Genomic DNA, 17,498 nt, shown 5'->3' with positions numbered 1-17,498 from the left:
TTCAATATTTGGCACTTTATTTTCTTTTATTTTTTCAAAATCGGCGTTTTTGCTGTATTTTTTTGCTCAAAAGAAAGCTTAGACCATTACCTTTAAGAGCTAAATCGGAAGTCATCGATTTTAAAAGTTGGGTCACTTAACACGAAATTCCCCATATAAGTACATATAGCATTCAATTTTAAATGGAAAATTAAATAATAAAATCCTTTATTAATTTTGTAATAGAAAGAATTAAAAAAATTGTTAATTGTTGATGTACTGGGGTACAAAATGTCATTAAAAACCCAATTTTCATGAGATAAAAGTTATTTCCATAAAATTTTAAAACAAATGCGATGAAACATTTAATGTAATTGTAGAAATTTATAGCGCACCCTACTCAAATTTCTCTCCCATTTAAATTTGAAAAAAAATAAATTTATATTAAGCACAGGTATACGAATTTGTTGTTATTATCAACAGCGATTTAAAAATTGGCTAAGATAATCAAAATCAAAAGAATTAGCTATAAAAGCTACTAGTTTTACGTCAGTTCATATAGTCTTTAACGGTACAACGCTCGACGAGTGTTAAACGGTGTGTACGCAAAAAATGGCTCGACATATCCTGACGGGTGTGTCGTTGGCACTTCTTGTGCTGGTTAGTGTTACTCTAGCTGAGGATTTATCGAATAAACAATTGACTGCTGGACAGTCTCCATTCAAAAGTGATTTAGCATATGCATTCTTTGACATCGGTTCGCAAATATCTTCTGAATTTGGAAATGTTACAATTTCAACACATAAAACCTACGACGATACCCAGTGTGATACTGATATTGCAGCTGTATTAAATGGTCTACGCAATTACGATGAATGGGCAATTGAATGTAAGCATTGAGAAAAATATACATATGTATAATAATTTATGTTTAATGTGTGAAAAAGTTCAAAATTTATGGAAATTTTTATCAGTGAAAAAAGCATCCTTTTTCATTATTTTGAAACAAAAAATGTGATATTAAAAATGTTCCAATTCAAAAAGGATCTATAACTGCGATTTAAAGTTCTTAAACTTAAATAATTTACAATTATATTTGTGAAAACAAGGAAAAGTGTATATTAACGTTATACTTTCTTATTCATAAGAATTTATCAAAGGTTTATAGAACAAATTTTGTATGAAAATTTGTCTTATAAAACTGTTATGAATAAGGCCAATATAATAACCCCCTTATTCACAAACAACATTTTTATTATATAAAAGGTTTATAAAACTAAATTTCCATACAAAATCTAATTTATAAACAGTTTATAAAATAAAAATTTTGTTTGTGAATAAGGGGGTAAATATTTTCTCTATTTTACTCAACCTTGTACAGTGTCAATAACTTTAGTAGAATTCAAATTTTTAAAATTTAATTAACTGTTAAACATTATCTCCAAGTCCATTTTCAAATCCTTTGCCATAACTAAAGTTCCAAGATTATGAAAGTGTTGCAAGTTTTTCTATAAGATTTTCTATTTTATATGCAAAAATATATTTTTAAAAAATCATAATATTTTGCTGTAAATCTTTTTTAATTTAATAAACAACTTTATTTGTTATAAATATCACAGATTTTAAACAAGGCTAATTTTGATTTCGAGAACATTAACTGAAGCTTATCTTTTATTTTGCACTTAATCTCTCTAAATCAAAAATTCCTCTATAAAATAGTATTACGTATTTTTGAAGCATAATAAATTTCCCCCAATTAATGATTGTTAACTTATTAGTATTAGTACATTTTGAAGTGGATTTTAAAGATTTACAATCTGAATAATAAAAAAACGATATTTTCGTATAAATAACATAAATAAAAACATAAAATAATCCAACCTTAGGTGGTGGAATATTTTTATGAAGTTATTGCATTTATAACTAATATTTTTAACAAATTTTAAATAATCAACTTAGTAATCTATCACAAAATACGTTAATACATTCAGTTTAGATAATGGAATTTGCGCAATCTTTTTAAATTCATTCAACCTGTAGAATGATTTGTTAGCTTTTAAAAGTATTTTTAGCTAATTATTTTTATTTAATCAAGTTAAATTAGGAAGGACCACAAAGTATTTGTGGAGGAATTTAAAAAAAATGTCAATTTAATTAAAATGCTTTTACTGAAGACATCTATTTTTAAATTATTTGTCCTTTTAACAAAATTTTCAACAAAAAATGAAATCAATATTTAGAAGCGTATGATATATATATTATTTGAAAAGTTAAATAATAATCATACGCATTTTATTTTGAACAATTCGTACCGGTTCCGTGTTGTAAACATACCCTATCTACCGACATCTTAGACTATCAAAGACTTTAATGCTAGAAATGAAATCTTAGGAAATAAAAAGAAAATAAATTAAAGAATTACAGGGAAACTTTAGATTTTATAAATCTTTATTTTTTAATCTTTTATTAAAAGTTGTTGTATAAAATGAATAATTTTTTACTAAATATATATTTCTACCTTACCTTCTCAGATCCCGACTCATGGGGCCGTTTACCTTTCGGTGTTATGTGGGGTCATACTATCAGTATGGGTCAATTTGAAGAATGTATTGCTGCCACACGCATGGTATCTGAAAATCATGAAATTAGAGGTCAATACTGTTTGGCCAAGGTTCCCATTAAGGGTTTCATGAGCAAAATCAACAAACGTGATGAATGGAGCAGAGCTATTAGTTACAAGCGCAAAGACCCCGAGGCTTTTGAATTGGGTGTTTGTGTACCCAAATCTTGTTCGCCCGCTAAAACTAATGAAATCTTAAAGGAAGTCATTAGAACTTATTATGGCGAAGAAATTACCGCCGATATGATTAGAGAAGATTTCTGTAAGATTGATGAACCTATTGAATTGCGTGGCATTGATATATTCGCCATGTAAGTGTACTTTTAATATTGATATGAAATATCAATAATAATTTTCCATCATTTTTCGATTTCAGTGTTTTTATCTGCTTTATTGTGTTCTGCATGATTGCCAGTTCCATTTATGATTATATTCAAACCAAAAATAAACGTAAGTTTGTAGCATCGTTATAATTTAAATGATATTTTCTAATTTTCTTTTCCTTTTTTTTAATTTAGAACCTAAAAAACCTTTGTTTTTGGCTTTCTCTGTCCTTACCAATGCTCCTAAGATTTTCACTGTCAAGAAGGTTGACAATCCTAATGTAATTCATTGTCTTAATGGTATTCGTTGTTTCTCTATGATGTGGGTCGTTTTCGGTCATGGTTATATGACTTTCTACGACTTGCCCCATATTAACAAAAACAAATTCTATACCGTAAGTTTTACTGTTGATCTTTGAGATTTTATAATAGTTATTATTTTTTTGTTTTTCAATTTTCTAGTGGGTTGAAACTCCATACTCTATGTTGGTACAAAACGGTTCCCTCTGTGTCGATACTTTCTTCTTTATGTCTGGTTTATTGATGTTGTGGGGTGCCTTCCGTGAAATGGAAAAAACGTAAGTTGTACAATTCATCTTTATAATTATGTTAAGTCCTAATTAGTAGTTAAATCAGAAGAGTTCGAAAATGAAATAAAATGTTCGATTTCTTTGATTTCAATTAATTAAATAAATTAGCTTCTTTCATTTTCTAAAAATTATACACATTTCTTTACAGCAAGGGTTATCTTAACATTAAGATGATGTACTTCCATCGTTATATTCGTTTGACCCCAGTGGTCGCTGTTGTTATTTTATACATTATGTCTTTGTATAAATACTCTGGTGCTGGTCCCATGTGGATGAAACTGGGAACACAAGATAAACGTTGTGAAGATACCTGGTGGGCAACTTTATTGTATGTCCAAAATTATGCTTTCCCCTACAAAATCGTAAGTAGAACAAATATTACTTTCTTAAATAACTTTTAATAGCAATGATTATTTATTTCTAATTTCTTTACAAATGATTAGTGTATCAGTCAATCTTGGTATTTGGCTGTCGATACCCAATTATATGTTTTATCTCCGCTCTTCCTTATTCCCTTATGGAAATGGGGCAAGAAAGCCTTAGTTCCCATTGTCATTTTCCTTATTTTATGCTTGGGTTGTACAGTTGCAACATTTATGTACAACGACTTTACCCTCTTCCGTGTACAAGATAATCAAGTTGATTTACGTCAACGTCTTACCTATTATCCCACCCATACCCGTATCCCTACCTGGTTGATTGGTGTTATCTTTGGTTACTTCTTGTTTACCAAAAATCGCGGCCGCAAGATTCCCATGAAGAAACAATGGGTAATCACTGGTTGGTTGTTGGCTTTCGGTGTAATGCTTACCGATTTGTGGGGCCCTTACTGGCGTATCCGTCCTGAAAATCCCGATTCTCCCATTTATGAAGGTGCCATCTTTGAACCCTTGAGTCGTACCTCTTGGGCTCTTGCCATTGGCTGGATCGTTTGGGCCTGTTACAACGGACATGGTGGTATCATCAACGATTTCTTGTCATGGGGCTTCTTTACCGGTTTCAGTCGTTTGACCTACTGCATGTATGTCATTCACAGAATTGTACAGTTGGTTAATGCTGCTCGTTTGCAAACCGATACACACTTTTCGGATTACGATGCTGTAAGTACCATTACATTTATATAGAAAATTTTATACAGATTTATGACTTTTGCATCTTATTATAAATATTTTTAGATTCTTCGCTGGTGGCACGACTTCGGTTTAACTTTAACCGCCTCCATTTTCGCTACCCTTGCCTTTGAATCACCTATTTTGGGTATTGAAAAGGCCATATTTGGACGTGGTGATGCTAAACCCAAGAAGATTGAACCCACCTCAGCACCAGCTGATGCTGTACCTGCAGAGAATCCCAGCAAAGCATAAGTTTTTAGAAATCAACTAGTCTTATATTTGTTTCGTATCAAAAAATGAATAGAATAGTAACACAAACTATCTTTTAAGTATGTTTTGTGTAAAGTAACGAATTGATTTTAATTTATTTATACAATGGATGTTAGATAAAACAAATTTTGACCGTATTTTTGTTTCGTATTTTATACGTCCCTTATTTATTAAAACTTAGACAATAATACTAAGAAAAAATATATTAAAATAAATATTTTTTATTAAAATTAAAACGCATTTTTATTATGTATACTTTGGAATTATTAAATAATTATCAATTCATAAAAAATTATCTTAAAACAACAACTTTAGTAGATTTTAAAATTTCATGCAAAATATACACATTTTATTTCTCTTATTTAACAAAAAGTCTGACTTATATAAGAGTTGTACTTAATTTATAAATTTAAATAATCTTATTAACAATTTAAATACAATAATAGATTTACAATACTTAAAAGAATTGAAGGTTCTTACAATAAATCGCATTTATTAAGACTAATTCTTTTTATTTCTAAAGAAAACCTACAAACCTCATTAGAGTATTGAAACAAAAAAATAATTATTTATATTTTTATAAAATACTACAAAATCTATCTATATAAATAAAAATCAATTGTCGTTCGTTGGTAATTGCATCAGTTGAGAACGGCTTGGACAATTTTTTTACTGAAATGTTCGTCATAGTCCAACTTAGGTTTTTACGGAAAGAAAAATTGACAACGTCCACTTTTACGCACACTTTTTTCGATTTATCTAAAATCGGAAAACGGCTGCACCGATTTGGCTAAATTTTTTATTTAAATGGTCGTAGTAATCTAATTTAAGTTTTTTCTGAAAGAAAAATTTACCACGCCCACTTTTTTCGATTTATCTAAAATCGGAAAACGGCTGCACCGATTTGACTAAATTTTTTAAAACATGTTCGTAGTAATCAAATTTAAAGTTTTACTGAAAGAATAATTGACCACGCCCACTTTTTTCAATTTATCAAAAATTACAAATCGAACATAAACATTTTTTCTAATTTGGACAGAACAACGTCTGTCGGGCCAGCTAGTAATAAATAAAACAATTGTACAATTCGCAATTGGTGTCGTATAATTGTACAAATAAATTCTTTTAATAAAATACTTAAAATTAAAGTTACTTCCCAAAAAGAAGTACAATAGTTACGCTTTTCCCTATATTACTATTTACCAAATGGATTATGATTGTTATTGTTATTATTATATATAGGACTACAATTGGGGCAAATGCTTTTGTAAAATCCCACTGTGCCACACTGATGACATTTAGGCGATGGTGTATTTATGCTGCGTAATTTTGATGTTGTTTTGCCATTAATAGGTGCAATTAATTTAGTAGTCAACAGTGAGGAGTTAATACACTTTTCAGGAATATTATTTAAAATCACAGAAGGAGAAGTTGTAACTACGCTTGATGTGGCTGTAAGCGATGTTTGAGGTATTGAGGTAGTTGATAAAATAGTTGGTACTTTTGTGATAGTTTCAGCAGTAGAAACATTTGGAGAACTAATATTACTATTAGTATTATTTGATGGCAAAGTTTCCATTGGTTCCTCACTATTTTTTGAGTTTATAATGTCATTGTTTTCTTTTGTTTGTAAGCCCAGAAATTTTTCCGGAAATTCTTTCATATGTTTGGCTCTTTTGAAACACACTTGTGCGGTGTGATTGCACTTACGACAATAAGAGCAACGTATTTTTAATTTTTTTGTTACATTTAATGAAGTTTTATTGCTTTGATTGTCGGAAGATGTTTTGGGCGTTATTTCTGGTTGAACTTGGTTGATCGTTCTTATATTAAAACCTAGTAGTTCCAAAGAGGCAATGCCATTTGTTGCTGGTTTTACAACTGAGGAAGATTCCAAATTGTTGTTTATGGCATTCATATTCATTTCTGATTCATCAATTATATTATTAATTTGATTCATTATATCCGAGTCAATATGGAAATCTTCATGATTTATATGTGTTGCATTATTTTGCGATTCAGTATTAGTGGTTATAAACTCTTCCTGCTGTGTTGGGGCATCCTCTTCCTTAATATCTGCAGGCATTAAATCTTCAGTTCGCCTAACTTTAATTATAGGATCTCTTTCAGGATCTTCATTACTTTCCGTACTCGTAACTGTTGACTGATCACTTGGTTCTTGATTAACAGCATCCTTATTGGCATTATTATCTTGTGTTTCAGCAAAAGTTACGTTTTCTGTTGCTGTAGAGTTAGTATCAGTTCTTACATTATCTGCACTTGCAGCTACTTGACCACTATCCAATTTAATTAACTTTAATTGTTCTTTTAAAGCTTTTATATTACTGACATCTACAATTTTCACTTTATTTTGTATTTCATTTGGTAATAATGCATAAATTATTTGTAATTTATTTTCCTCCCTCAATTCAGGTTGGGACAACTCATTAAACAATTCAATTTTATCATCAATGAAATCATCCTTGGACTCGTAGTCCCCGTAATGATGTTTCAGTATTTCCATATAGACTACATGAGCTGGCCTTCGTTTAGAATATTGGTTTTCTAAGATTGTTAGAGCTTCCGACCAAGTACTTAAATTCGCTTTTCGACGTAGCCACCACGTATGTGCTTGATCCAGCAATAGAAATTGTAGCTCTTGCAAAGCTTGTTCATCACCTATACATTTTATTCTTTTATAATGCTCAATATATTCTATAAAATTGTGCACTTTCTTCGCATCATACTCTCCTGAAAAACGCACAGGACAATCGAGTAATGTATTAAAATTTTTAATCAAATTTTTTAATATTGCATTTATACTGGTGGTTATGCCATCCATTGTTATTTGTTCATTAATAAATTGGGGCTTTATTGGACAAATTTATGTAGTTATTTGAAATAAAATTTTTATTTCTTTTATTCAATTGCAAAATCACAATAAATTCATATATTAGCAAATTTATTATTACAATAAATATTAAATATAAAAAATATAATACAATAAATAAATATTACAATAATAAAAACTAAAATAAACATTTGACATTTATAGGAAATGTCATTCGGAGTCGGATTTTGTATAAGGTGGTGTTATTCTATCAGCTGATAATTTTTATTTTCCTTGACACTTACGTTCAATTTAAAGATTTTAATTTTACATTTATTTTATTTTTCTAAATTTCCAATTCGTTGTTTTTGAAAATTTAAAAAATTTAATTTTTTAATTTGAAAAACTTTGAAAATATTTCGTTAATAACACTATGAGACAAAATTACAAAAAGGTTATATACTCTTCATGTTAGTTCAAGTGCAGTTTGTAGGTCTAGTAGACCCCATATTTACAATTTTTAATAGTTGTGTTTTGTTGCTAACGTTCAAAGGCAATTTCATATAAATTTAAAATTTATAAACGTTAGGAGTTAACGTGTAAAATTATACAAGTTAATTTTAACGTCGATAAAAGTGCTACCAATTCAAAAATAAAAATACAAATATTAATGTGTTTATGTCAAACAATAAAAAAATATTTTAAAATAAAATTTAAATCAAAAAAAATATCAAATAAAAAAACCTTTTTTAAGAAAATGTAAATAATTTCAAGATTTAGCAGATTTCTTCTGTGGAGTGATGCCAAGTCAGGTAATGTTCGTTTTGTTGCTAACTTTAAGCGTTAACACTCATTGATAGCAACAAAACACAACTAATATACCCAGAAAATTGAAAGTTATTCCACAAAAAATGTTTTTTATTGAAGTCGACTTAAAAATTGTATAGCAAATTTCTTTAGTCCGATTTTATTTTCTTAACGACAATAGAAAGACAATCTGTATTCTTTAAATATTTTCTCCATTTTTTTAACTTTAAGTCCATTTTTATGAAAGGTAATTTTAAACATATCGACTATTTCAATCGAATTAAAATTGGCAATGATATATATATATATATATATATATATATATATATATATATATATATATATATATATATATATATATATATATATATATATATATATATATATATATATATATTTTTTTTTTTTTTTTTTTTGGAAAATATATTTTTTATTTATTTTTTTCAATTTTGAAATTCAAATTCTATTAGTTTTGATTTCAAAGAAATATCTAATACAAAGTCGAAAATGGATTTAAAATTGGAAAAAATTAAATTGTTTGTATATTTTGGACTGAAAAAGGGTATTCTGTTGATTTTTTATGTATTTACAAAATTTTGAAATTGAAAAATAATTTACTAAAAATTAAATGTTTGTCTATTACCCAGTGTAATTGGTCGTAATTCCCTAAATATACATATTGTTAATATGAAATTCTATATAAATGTATATTTATAAACCTTTTTGAAAAATAATCGATGAATGAAATTTTTATAATTAAAAAGCCTAAACGTTTTTTATAATTCCCATATTTAAGTCTTTCTTAAATAAATAAAATAATAAATAACATTTTTAATAACAAAAAAAATATATAACTCCCTGAATTGCCAACTTAAAATAATAAAAATGTGTTTCATTAGCATATATATTACAAATAAACACACTTTTTCAACAGAAGCGCCACCTGTTGTTGAGTAGTCAAACAGCACACAAATGTCAACACAATGACAGCTGTCAACTCGATTTTCCTTTCTTTCCGGTGACTGCTCCACAGAAGACGCTAAAGTATGTAAAATTCTTTAAAAAATCATTAAAAATCTTTACAATCATTAAACTAATATGTGAAAATAATTTTAAATTAAAAATAATATGGAAAGTGTATCAGTGAAAACGATTAGTTTTTGTCTATTGAAAAATAAATAGTGGATAAAATGAAAATTCCTACCTTGAAGGTAGGAGTTTTTTATGTTGTGAAGAAAAAGCTGAATAGATTTATAAATAATGATGATGAACATTATAATTACAAATAAACTAATTGGTGTTTTGTGTTCTATTTGCAGGATGTTTATGCCAAAGGCTCATCGTGTCGCTATTTACGAATACCTCTTCAAAGAGGGTGTTATCGTAGCCAAAAAAGATACCCATGCTCCCAAGCACCCCGAGCTCGAGAGCATTCCCAACTTGCATGTCATCAAAACAATGCAGTCCCTCCACTCCCGTGGCTTGGTTAAGGAACAATTCGCCTGGAGACATTACTACTGGTACTTGACCAACGAAGGTATTGAGTTCTTGCGCAGCTACTTGCACTTGCCTCCTGAGATTGTTCCCGCCACTCTCAAGCGTCCCACCAGACCCGAAACTGTACGTCCCCGCCCAGCTGCTGCTGCTCGTTCCGGTGATGTTAGCAAGACTGGTGAAGATCGCTCTGCTTACAGACGTGCCCCCGGTGGTGCTGATAAGAAGGGTGATGTAGGCGCTGGTGCCGGTGATGTTGAATTCCGTGGCGGTTTCGGTCGTGGTCGTCCCCAATAAATAAGTTAAATATGACATGGGTGATATTCAACCTCTGCAAGTAGTTTTTATAAATCTTTTTGTTCGTCATGCAACAAAGATGTTTTTTCTATTTTAAAAGAAAATGATAAAATATAAAAATATTTAAAAGAAACAAAACAACAGACAACAAAAGTGTATTTTATATATTTCTCCCCAAAAAACAAAAGAAAGTCAACAAAGTGAATATTTTGGATTAGTATCTGTTCAGATAAAAGAAATTTATAGTTAGTGATGTGATTAACAATATTTGTAAACAAATGATATCAACAAACTCCAGTATGTGTGTTGTGCATTGGAAAGATTAAAAATCTCAACTTAAATTATCAAAATTCATCAACATTTTTTACAATATAGGTATTAAGGATTGTATCCCTTTATACCTATAGTTTTTAGTTTCAAATTGCCATGTTTTGTTTAATGATTACAGTTTAAGCCTTGCTTATAGAATATACTCAATATGAATAAGAGTTCAAAATGGCTCCAAATTGGTTAGTTATTCCTTGATTAGCATTTCAAAATTTAAAGTTGTAGTCAATAAAACATAAGTAACAAATTCTTAGACACTCCTTAGTGATGAGGTGTTACACTGTAATTCAATTTGAAAGCAAAAACATCTCAAAAATCTTTCTGAAATAGTAATATGAAGTAACACCCCAGATAACGTGTTGAATTATTCCCCTTATTTAGTATATTTTATTTTAAATTTAAAACAATTTTCATTAAACTACAAATCACCTTTTCAAAAGATTCATTCTTTTGCAAATATTTCAAAATTATTTTCATTGAATTTGCATCAGATTTCAATTAAACAATCAGTAATTGCGAACTAGGTATGAAGGAATGAAGTTTTTAACTCGAATTAATTTGAAGCTTAATAAAATAGTTAAAGTATAATTTATCTATGAAAAAAATATTTTCAAATAGTTAAAACTCAATATACCTAAAATTTACAAATTTTTAATTGCAAGCCTCAATTACCAGGTGATTATTTTGTAACTCGAATCATTTCTTTCAAATGGATATATGTTAGATTAATCAATAACGGTATTAATATATTTTAATTCAGAATGAAAAAAAAACGCTTTTTATTTAGTTAATTAAGCAGTTTTTTGAAATCTTAATTGTAACAGTTTTAAGATTTTTATAAAAGTTATCTGTAATAGAATTTTATATAAACAAATTGGAATGATTCAAGATATTAATTATAAGCCTTGTCGCACAGAATGGTTATAATTCCGTAACCATTATTTCAATACATTTTGTTTAGTATAGTCTTTTTTTTGGTAAAAATTAAAAAATAGAAGTTAAACAACTTTCACTATTTACTTGGAATTGAAAATTGTTTAGAATTATGATTTTTGCTTTCTATAAAGGTTTTATCGAAAACTTATACTCTCACCCCCTTATTCACAAACAACAATACAATACAAAATCTAATTTATAAACCGTTTATAAAATAAAAATTTTGTTTGTGAATAAGGTGGTCATTTTATAAATGTAAACTTTCTCAGAGCCCCAGATAACTGCGTAATCCAAATCTTGAAAAATTCGATCAAACATGTTTTCAAGATGTCTACTATTTAAAATCAGCAAAATTTATTTATAAGTAATGAAAAAAATTTGAGAAAATCTGTTTTTATGTTTTAGTTATTGGAAAAATCGAATAAAAATATTTATTTTATTTAACAATATCCAATAACCTAGCCTATAGGCCATAAGGGGTTACAAATTTCTACTTAACAATGGTTCAAGACAAAATGATATAATTATAAAGAAATTCTAAGAACTAAATTATTGAAAATATAATAAACTATATAAAATACCTATAGGACAATTAAATTGTACTGCATTGATCATAAATAAATTCCTACAAAAACTTTTACAAACAATTTTCGATTAAAATAAATTAATTCTTTATAATTCTCATAATTTCTAATTTTTGAATATACAATATTTCGTCATAAGAAGTATCATGAATTCACGAAATTTTAGCTTATTCGGTAAACGGAAATTTGATTCAGTTACAAATTTTATCCTATGCTAACAAAGAAGCAAACTAATATGGCAAGTTAAATTAAAAATATAGTATTTTCTTAATTAAGAAAACCTAAAAACATCTATTAAAAAATATGTATGTATGTAAATGTCAGCAATCCGGTGTGATTGAAACATTGAAAAGAAGAAGCATGCTTGAATACGTGATTTTTTTAATGTATACACACAAACCTCAAGCAAATCAGCTGCGAAAAGATGTTAGTTTGTTTAGTAGAGCAAGTCAATTTTCTAATTAAAATTTAAATTAAATTATTTAAAAGAAAAGATTTTTATTAAAATAATCATCCCATAATAAATGTCTTTAAATACATACATGGCAAGTGACGACGAACGTTTTGCTGATTATAACGAGGATTCACGATCCAATAACTATGAACAGAATGCCTATGATAGTGAAGAAGGTTCGATTTTTTTGTTTTCTTTTTTTCTGAAGAATAAATTTAAAATAAGTGTTTTATTGAAAATATAGATACAGATGATGCTAGCGAAACAGAATTCCGCAATAATGGAAGAAGTCAGGGTTATAGCAGTGCCTCCCACAATACCAATGGCACGAATCATGAACTAAAGGAACAGTAAGTAAACAATTTTACAGGGTGTGTGGTCGATTTTTAGTTTTCATTTCTTTTTTTGCCATAGAATGTATCAACATAAGTTGGCTAGCTTGAATAAACAGTTGGAAGAATTAAAAAATTTATCTCATCCAGAATATATGAAAAGATTGAAAAAATTGGAAAATCAGTATAAAGAACGTTTACGGCTCAATGAAATTTACCGAGATTATCTACAAGAGTGTGTTGAAAGAGACTACATATTGGAAAAGAAAGCTGCACAGAAAGAATATGATGAAAAAAAAGTACGCTTCAATAAATGTATTGATTATTGAGTATTTTATTAAATAATTCTTTTAATTTCAGATTGATCTTAAAGATAATATATTAACAGATTTCGAAGAACGTAGAAAGGTTATAGAAAATGAGAGATATAGTCTGGAATTAACAAATGATTCCATGGAGGTAAAACACTAATTTCCTTTAACATAAAATTAAAGTATTTTAAATTACTTTTATTTTTTACATAGATAAAGCCTACAATTACAAGAAAACTTAGAAGGCGACCGAATGATCCCGTACCGGTTGTGGAAAAGCGTAGAAAACCGACCACAGGGCAGTTATTGGTGTATATGTTGGATGAAAAGGATATAGATAATGATTTGAAAACAATTCAAAGAGGCAAACCTCTTACTCCTAGTAAGTTGATTACCGGGCATGGAAAATTCAGTACCTTTGACAACTAAAACAGTAGATTGGTTAAGACGAATCCATGGACTAATTAATAGACTCATAAACTAACCCATAAAATAGTCAATATACTTCTCCATTGACAGTCAATCAATAGGCAATAAATTAGTCCAATGACTAGTCACTAGACTAGTAAAAGTAAATTAGTACTTTTATTAATTTTCCATGCCTGTTGTATAACATATAAATAGTTTAATTTAACAAATACATTTATTTTTTTTAAGCTCTGCAACAAAATGGCATTGGCAGTTCTTATTCAACTAATAACCACCAACAAAACTCAATTACTTCCGATAATGGTTGTCACTTTGTTGAAACTCGCATAGAAGATGGAAAATTATTGTATGAAAAACGCTGGTTTCATCGTGGTCAGCAGATTTATGTAGAAGGAAAAGATTTACCTAAGTTTGCTGCCACAATCACTGCTATTGGCAACGAAGTGGTAAGTTATTTAAAATTTTTCTATTAACAAATTTAATATCAGTATTAATTATTAAAACAGGTATGGGTGAAAAAAGTAAATGACAGTAGTAGCAGTAAAGTTAAAATCAATATGTCTCATTTAGCTAAGGGCAAAGTAACGATAAAAAGACGTGCCAATTGATGACAAGCTGTTACGGAAATTCCTGTTATTAATGCTTTGACTCATCCTTAAATAACATTAATGTATTTTAATTTAAAACTATTATAAATAAGATAACTCTAGAAAGAAAATTATTTATATGTAATTGCTTCAGCTGTAGTTTGTACGTATGTATGTAAGTAGCATTAAGATCACAAAAATACAACATACAAGTACTAATAAAGTATCTTGTAAATACTAGTTATATTAAAATATAAACCGTTTATGCAAGATTAAGAAAACATAATTATATATGAAACATCATACACTTTGTACTTTATGTATTGTTTTTTAAAATACACAACAAAAGTTTTATGAAAAATTGTCCAGTTTTTCGGGTTATAATTTAAATATATGTATATATTGTTAAAATATCAATACAAATAACATAAAAACAAACTTTTATATAAATATAAATTATTAAACATTGTTTTTTAAATCGCTGCATATAAGAAACAGCAAATATTAATTACATTTAGGAAAATGTAGTAGTATGAGGAATTGGGTTTGTTCATTGTAGAATGAAATTATTGCTATGGCTATATTCCAATATTTATGGTTGTAATTAAGCCAGCTAAGATTCTTAACATTTTAGTTATTTATTGCTCTTTAGCAGCTAAATTCATGAATTCTGCACAAATTTCTTCATTTATTTCCTCCACACCTGGTATATTCGACATGACCCAAGTATCATCCGTACTTTCCAAAGTTTCACAGCATATCGGGCAAGTTTTATTATTAACATTCCTAAAAAGAAATTTTAATTAAAAATATTACTAATTGTACTATATAATTTAGTAACTTTTAAATTACAAAATTTTGCAAGAAATACATTTTTGAATTTATTTCTTGCTTTCATTATAAATAAGAACATGTGCCTTTAGTGAAACAGGCTCTTAATAAAAAGTATGCTAAAAATGTAGATTATCCTAAATATTTTAATAATTTTTTGATAATAAAGTGATTTTCTGCAAGAAGTTTTATATGGACAATGGTTAAAAATATTATGAGCTCCAAAGTCCTAATCATAAAATACAGTTGTATGGGGCTTAGATAAAAAGTGGTCCATTTTCAATCGATTTTGTCCTTGGACAAAAAGAAGAAGTCTAAATTTATCAAATTACTTGTAGCTTGCTCACAAAACGGATCAGAATCACTTTTTGAGTAGATTAAGCTCAGAATAACTTCTGATTGGTGTAGGGTATAAAAATGTAATGAATGATTTAAAATCTTATATCTAATCCGGGAGAGTTCTAAATTATTGTTTTATTGCTTACCATTGCTCTATACAGGGCGTACAAAAGCTATGCGTACAAGGTAATATAACTTCGGTTGAACGATCCAAACATATAGAACATTCGTCCACATGATCGTTGTGAGAACAAGTAGATGTCGTTGGACTACTCAAGCCGCTGCCACTGTCAGTGCTACTGCCCAAAGCACTCATAAACATTGAAGCGGTAAATTGTTGCGGCAAGTTTGTCGTCATATCAAGATTATTCGAATGTTCCTCATCTTCCGGTGTAGATTGCGAGCCACGTCTTATATCCTACAACCAGAAATATTCATATAAATATGAAGATATTTGTAATGATCATATAGTTACTCTTTGATTTTCACTTCTTACTAAACTTTCCAAATGCGACTGAAAAGTTTTAAATACACATAAGAATTGTTTAAGATTCAAAAATTTATAGGAATGTATTTGGCGTGTCTGGGGATCCACTTTAATACATGCTATTTTAACAGTAGCTTTCCATAACAATGAAGTGTCAGTACCACGTTTAATTAAAAACACCAGTTGCTTGCCATTGGGATCAATACATTTGCGAGAACTACGTTATGGAAATATGTAGAAAAATCAATAAAATAAAAATTATACAATTAGTTATTTTAATGAAATTTGTTAATGGTCTTACAGTGTATTTAAATTGTCCAGACATGTTTTAAAATCCTCGTAAGTTAGGGAATTTATTTCCGATAACACTTTAGTGTGACGAACGACCTGCATATGGACACTATCCACATCAGGGAGAGAATCCGTCAAACTTTGATTCTGTCCCATTATATGTTTGAATGTAATATTTATTGTCCTTATAGTGTCTAGAAAGTATTTTTCATTTTTATTTTGTAAATTTATTGTTCTTTTAAATTGCGTTATTCACGGTCTAATTGGAAATTTTACTATACGAAATGTTTTGCGAAATTGACAATTTGTTTGTGTACATCAAGATATTAACTTCTTTGCGAGTGTGTGTTGTTTATAAAAACAAAGACTGTAAGATAACATGCTTGATGCAACAAAGCTTGACAGATTAATCAAAATAACAAGCAAAAGCTAACAGTAAGTATATAAAAGAAAACATAGTAAACAATTATATTGCAATAGATGTATATTAAAGAACGTAATCACAATTTTGTATGGAAATTCCGTTTGATTAATTTACAGAATGAAGTCGTTTATTCAATATATTTACATACATAACAAATAAAAGTAAAAAGTACGGCATCACCACTTAAATTATAGATTTAAAATAATATGGCAGCCTTTTTAGTTTCATCCGTGCTTGAGCAAAGTTAAACGTGCTTGAATGCGCCATTTATAACTGTAAATTACAATGAATGTGATTGTAGAACAAGTGTAGTGTTAAAGTTTAAAAAGTGAGAATTTAAATAAATAATAAACGTGAATTAAGTACTATTCAATAAATAAAATAGTAGAAAATAAAAATTGGTTATTGTTGTAGCAGCGACTCGTGTAAAATCTGTGAAGCTATGGTGATAATTCGTGGTCGTTGTTCGCGAAGAACTGGTTGTCGATTGTCGTGGAAAAATATTTAAATAAATATGGTTGTTACAATCCGTGTCATCTTATTTAAGGTAAGTGCATTTTTCTATTATTTATTATATTTTATATTAAATGTCCATGTCAGAATGTAAATCCTATCTTAGTGGATTTAGTACTTGGAGCATCAAGTCTACATTTCTCATATCTTAGTCACGCGAACAGTGTTTTGCCTTAGAGAAAACATACCTCTTGTGCGTAATTTGGTCAATATATTAATAAATTTGTTATTTATTCCAATTTTAATAAAACAATATCATAATATAATCCATATAACTCTTTAAGCTTCCAAACGTTCCGAATTTTACAAAGTTTAAGATATGTATGTCACT

The 17,498-nt window shown here is 28.5% G+C and overlaps 5 protein-coding genes across 5 annotated transcripts; 3 read left to right on the top strand and 2 right to left on the bottom strand.

The window, feature by feature from the left end:
* Positions 1 to 533: 533 nt before the first annotated feature.
* Positions 534 to 4,973, top strand: LOC119605211 (nose resistant to fluoxetine protein 6). Its single transcript, XM_037958177.1, has 8 exons — positions 534 to 868; positions 2,511 to 2,910; positions 2,976 to 3,049; positions 3,118 to 3,317; positions 3,385 to 3,500; positions 3,661 to 3,874; positions 3,956 to 4,612; positions 4,688 to 4,973. The coding sequence occupies exons 1-8, from the start codon at positions 592 to 594 to the stop codon at positions 4,874 to 4,876; spliced, it is 2,127 nt and encodes a 708-aa protein (XP_037814105.1). The 5' UTR covers positions 534 to 591; the 3' UTR covers positions 4,877 to 4,973.
* Positions 4,974 to 5,803: 830 nt separating this feature from the next.
* Positions 5,804 to 7,933, bottom strand: LOC119605215 (rho GTPase-activating protein gacF-like). Its single transcript, XM_037958182.1, has one exon. The coding sequence runs from the start codon at positions 7,734 to 7,736 to the stop codon at positions 6,090 to 6,092; it is 1,647 nt and encodes a 548-aa protein (XP_037814110.1). The 5' UTR covers positions 7,737 to 7,933; the 3' UTR covers positions 5,804 to 6,089.
* A 1,536-nt stretch (positions 7,934 to 9,469) lies between these two features.
* Positions 9,470 to 10,467, top strand: LOC119605214 (40S ribosomal protein S10b). The gene is made up of 2 exons (XM_037958181.1): positions 9,470 to 9,575; positions 9,851 to 10,467. The coding sequence occupies exon 2, from the start codon at positions 9,852 to 9,854 to the stop codon at positions 10,320 to 10,322; it is 471 nt and encodes a 156-aa protein (XP_037814109.1). The 5' UTR covers positions 9,470 to 9,575; position 9,851; the 3' UTR covers positions 10,323 to 10,467.
* Positions 10,468 to 12,544: 2,077 nt separating this feature from the next.
* Positions 12,545 to 14,636, top strand: LOC119605212 (sin3 histone deacetylase corepressor complex component SDS3). The gene is made up of 7 exons (XM_037958178.1): positions 12,545 to 12,799; positions 12,868 to 12,973; positions 13,038 to 13,254; positions 13,316 to 13,414; positions 13,480 to 13,648; positions 13,924 to 14,141; positions 14,202 to 14,636. Exons 1-7 carry the CDS (start codon positions 12,694 to 12,696, stop codon positions 14,301 to 14,303), a joined length of 1,017 nt encoding a protein of 338 aa, XP_037814106.1. The 5' UTR covers positions 12,545 to 12,693; the 3' UTR covers positions 14,304 to 14,636.
* LOC119605213 (RING finger protein 141-like) lies at positions 14,637 to 16,581 on the bottom strand. The gene is made up of 4 exons (XM_037958180.1): positions 16,241 to 16,581; positions 15,928 to 16,156; positions 15,599 to 15,870; positions 14,637 to 15,068 (listed from the first exon to the last, which is right to left on the bottom strand). The coding sequence occupies exons 1-4, from the start codon at positions 16,384 to 16,386 to the stop codon at positions 14,921 to 14,923; spliced, it is 795 nt and encodes a 264-aa protein (XP_037814108.1). The 5' UTR covers positions 16,387 to 16,581; the 3' UTR covers positions 14,637 to 14,920.
* Between the last annotated feature and the right edge of the window lie 917 nt (positions 16,582 to 17,498).

Source organism: Lucilia sericata, unplaced genomic scaffold, assembly GCF_015586225.1.
Source record: "Lucilia sericata isolate MDLA Ls3-8-SP2 unplaced genomic scaffold, ASM1558622v1 Contig000465F_arrow, whole genome shotgun sequence".
Classification (NCBI taxonomy): domain Eukaryota; kingdom Metazoa; phylum Arthropoda; class Insecta; order Diptera; family Calliphoridae; genus Lucilia; species Lucilia sericata.
The sequence above is the reverse complement of the archived record's forward strand: the minus strand, read 5'-3'. Positions and strand labels throughout refer to the sequence as shown.

Coding starts and splice junctions, on each gene's coding strand:
- LOC119605213 (XM_037958180.1), bottom strand. CDS start 16,386: ATGGGACAGAATCAAAGTTTGACGGATTCTCTCCCTGATGTGGATAGT. Junction 15,871..15,927: donor TAAGAAGTGAAAATCAAAGA/GTAACTATATGA, acceptor TTCTGGTTGTAG/GATATAAGACGTGGCTCGCA. Junction 15,069..15,598: donor ACGCCCTGTATAGAGCAATG/GTAAGCAATAAA, acceptor ATTTCTTTTTAG/GAATGTTAATAATAAAACTT.
- LOC119605215 (XM_037958182.1), bottom strand. CDS start 7,736: ATGGATGGCATAACCACCAGTATAAATGCAATATTAAAAAATTTGATT.
- LOC119605211 (XM_037958177.1), top strand. CDS start 592: ATGGCTCGACATATCCTGACGGGTGTGTCGTTGGCACTTCTTGTGCTG. Junction 869..2,510: donor CGATGAATGGGCAATTGAAT/GTAAGCATTGAG, acceptor TTACCTTCTCAG/ATCCCGACTCATGGGGCCGT. Junction 4,613..4,687: donor ACTTTTCGGATTACGATGCT/GTAAGTACCATT, acceptor AAATATTTTTAG/ATTCTTCGCTGGTGGCACGA.
- LOC119605214 (XM_037958181.1), top strand. CDS start 9,852: ATGTTTATGCCAAAGGCTCATCGTGTCGCTATTTACGAATACCTCTTC.
- LOC119605212 (XM_037958178.1), top strand. CDS start 12,694: ATGTCTTTAAATACATACATGGCAAGTGACGACGAACGTTTTGCTGAT. Junction 13,255..13,315: donor AAGAATATGATGAAAAAAAA/GTACGCTTCAAT, acceptor TTTTAATTTCAG/ATTGATCTTAAAGATAATAT. Junction 14,142..14,201: donor CTGCTATTGGCAACGAAGTG/GTAAGTTATTTA, acceptor TTATTAAAACAG/GTATGGGTGAAAAAAGTAAA.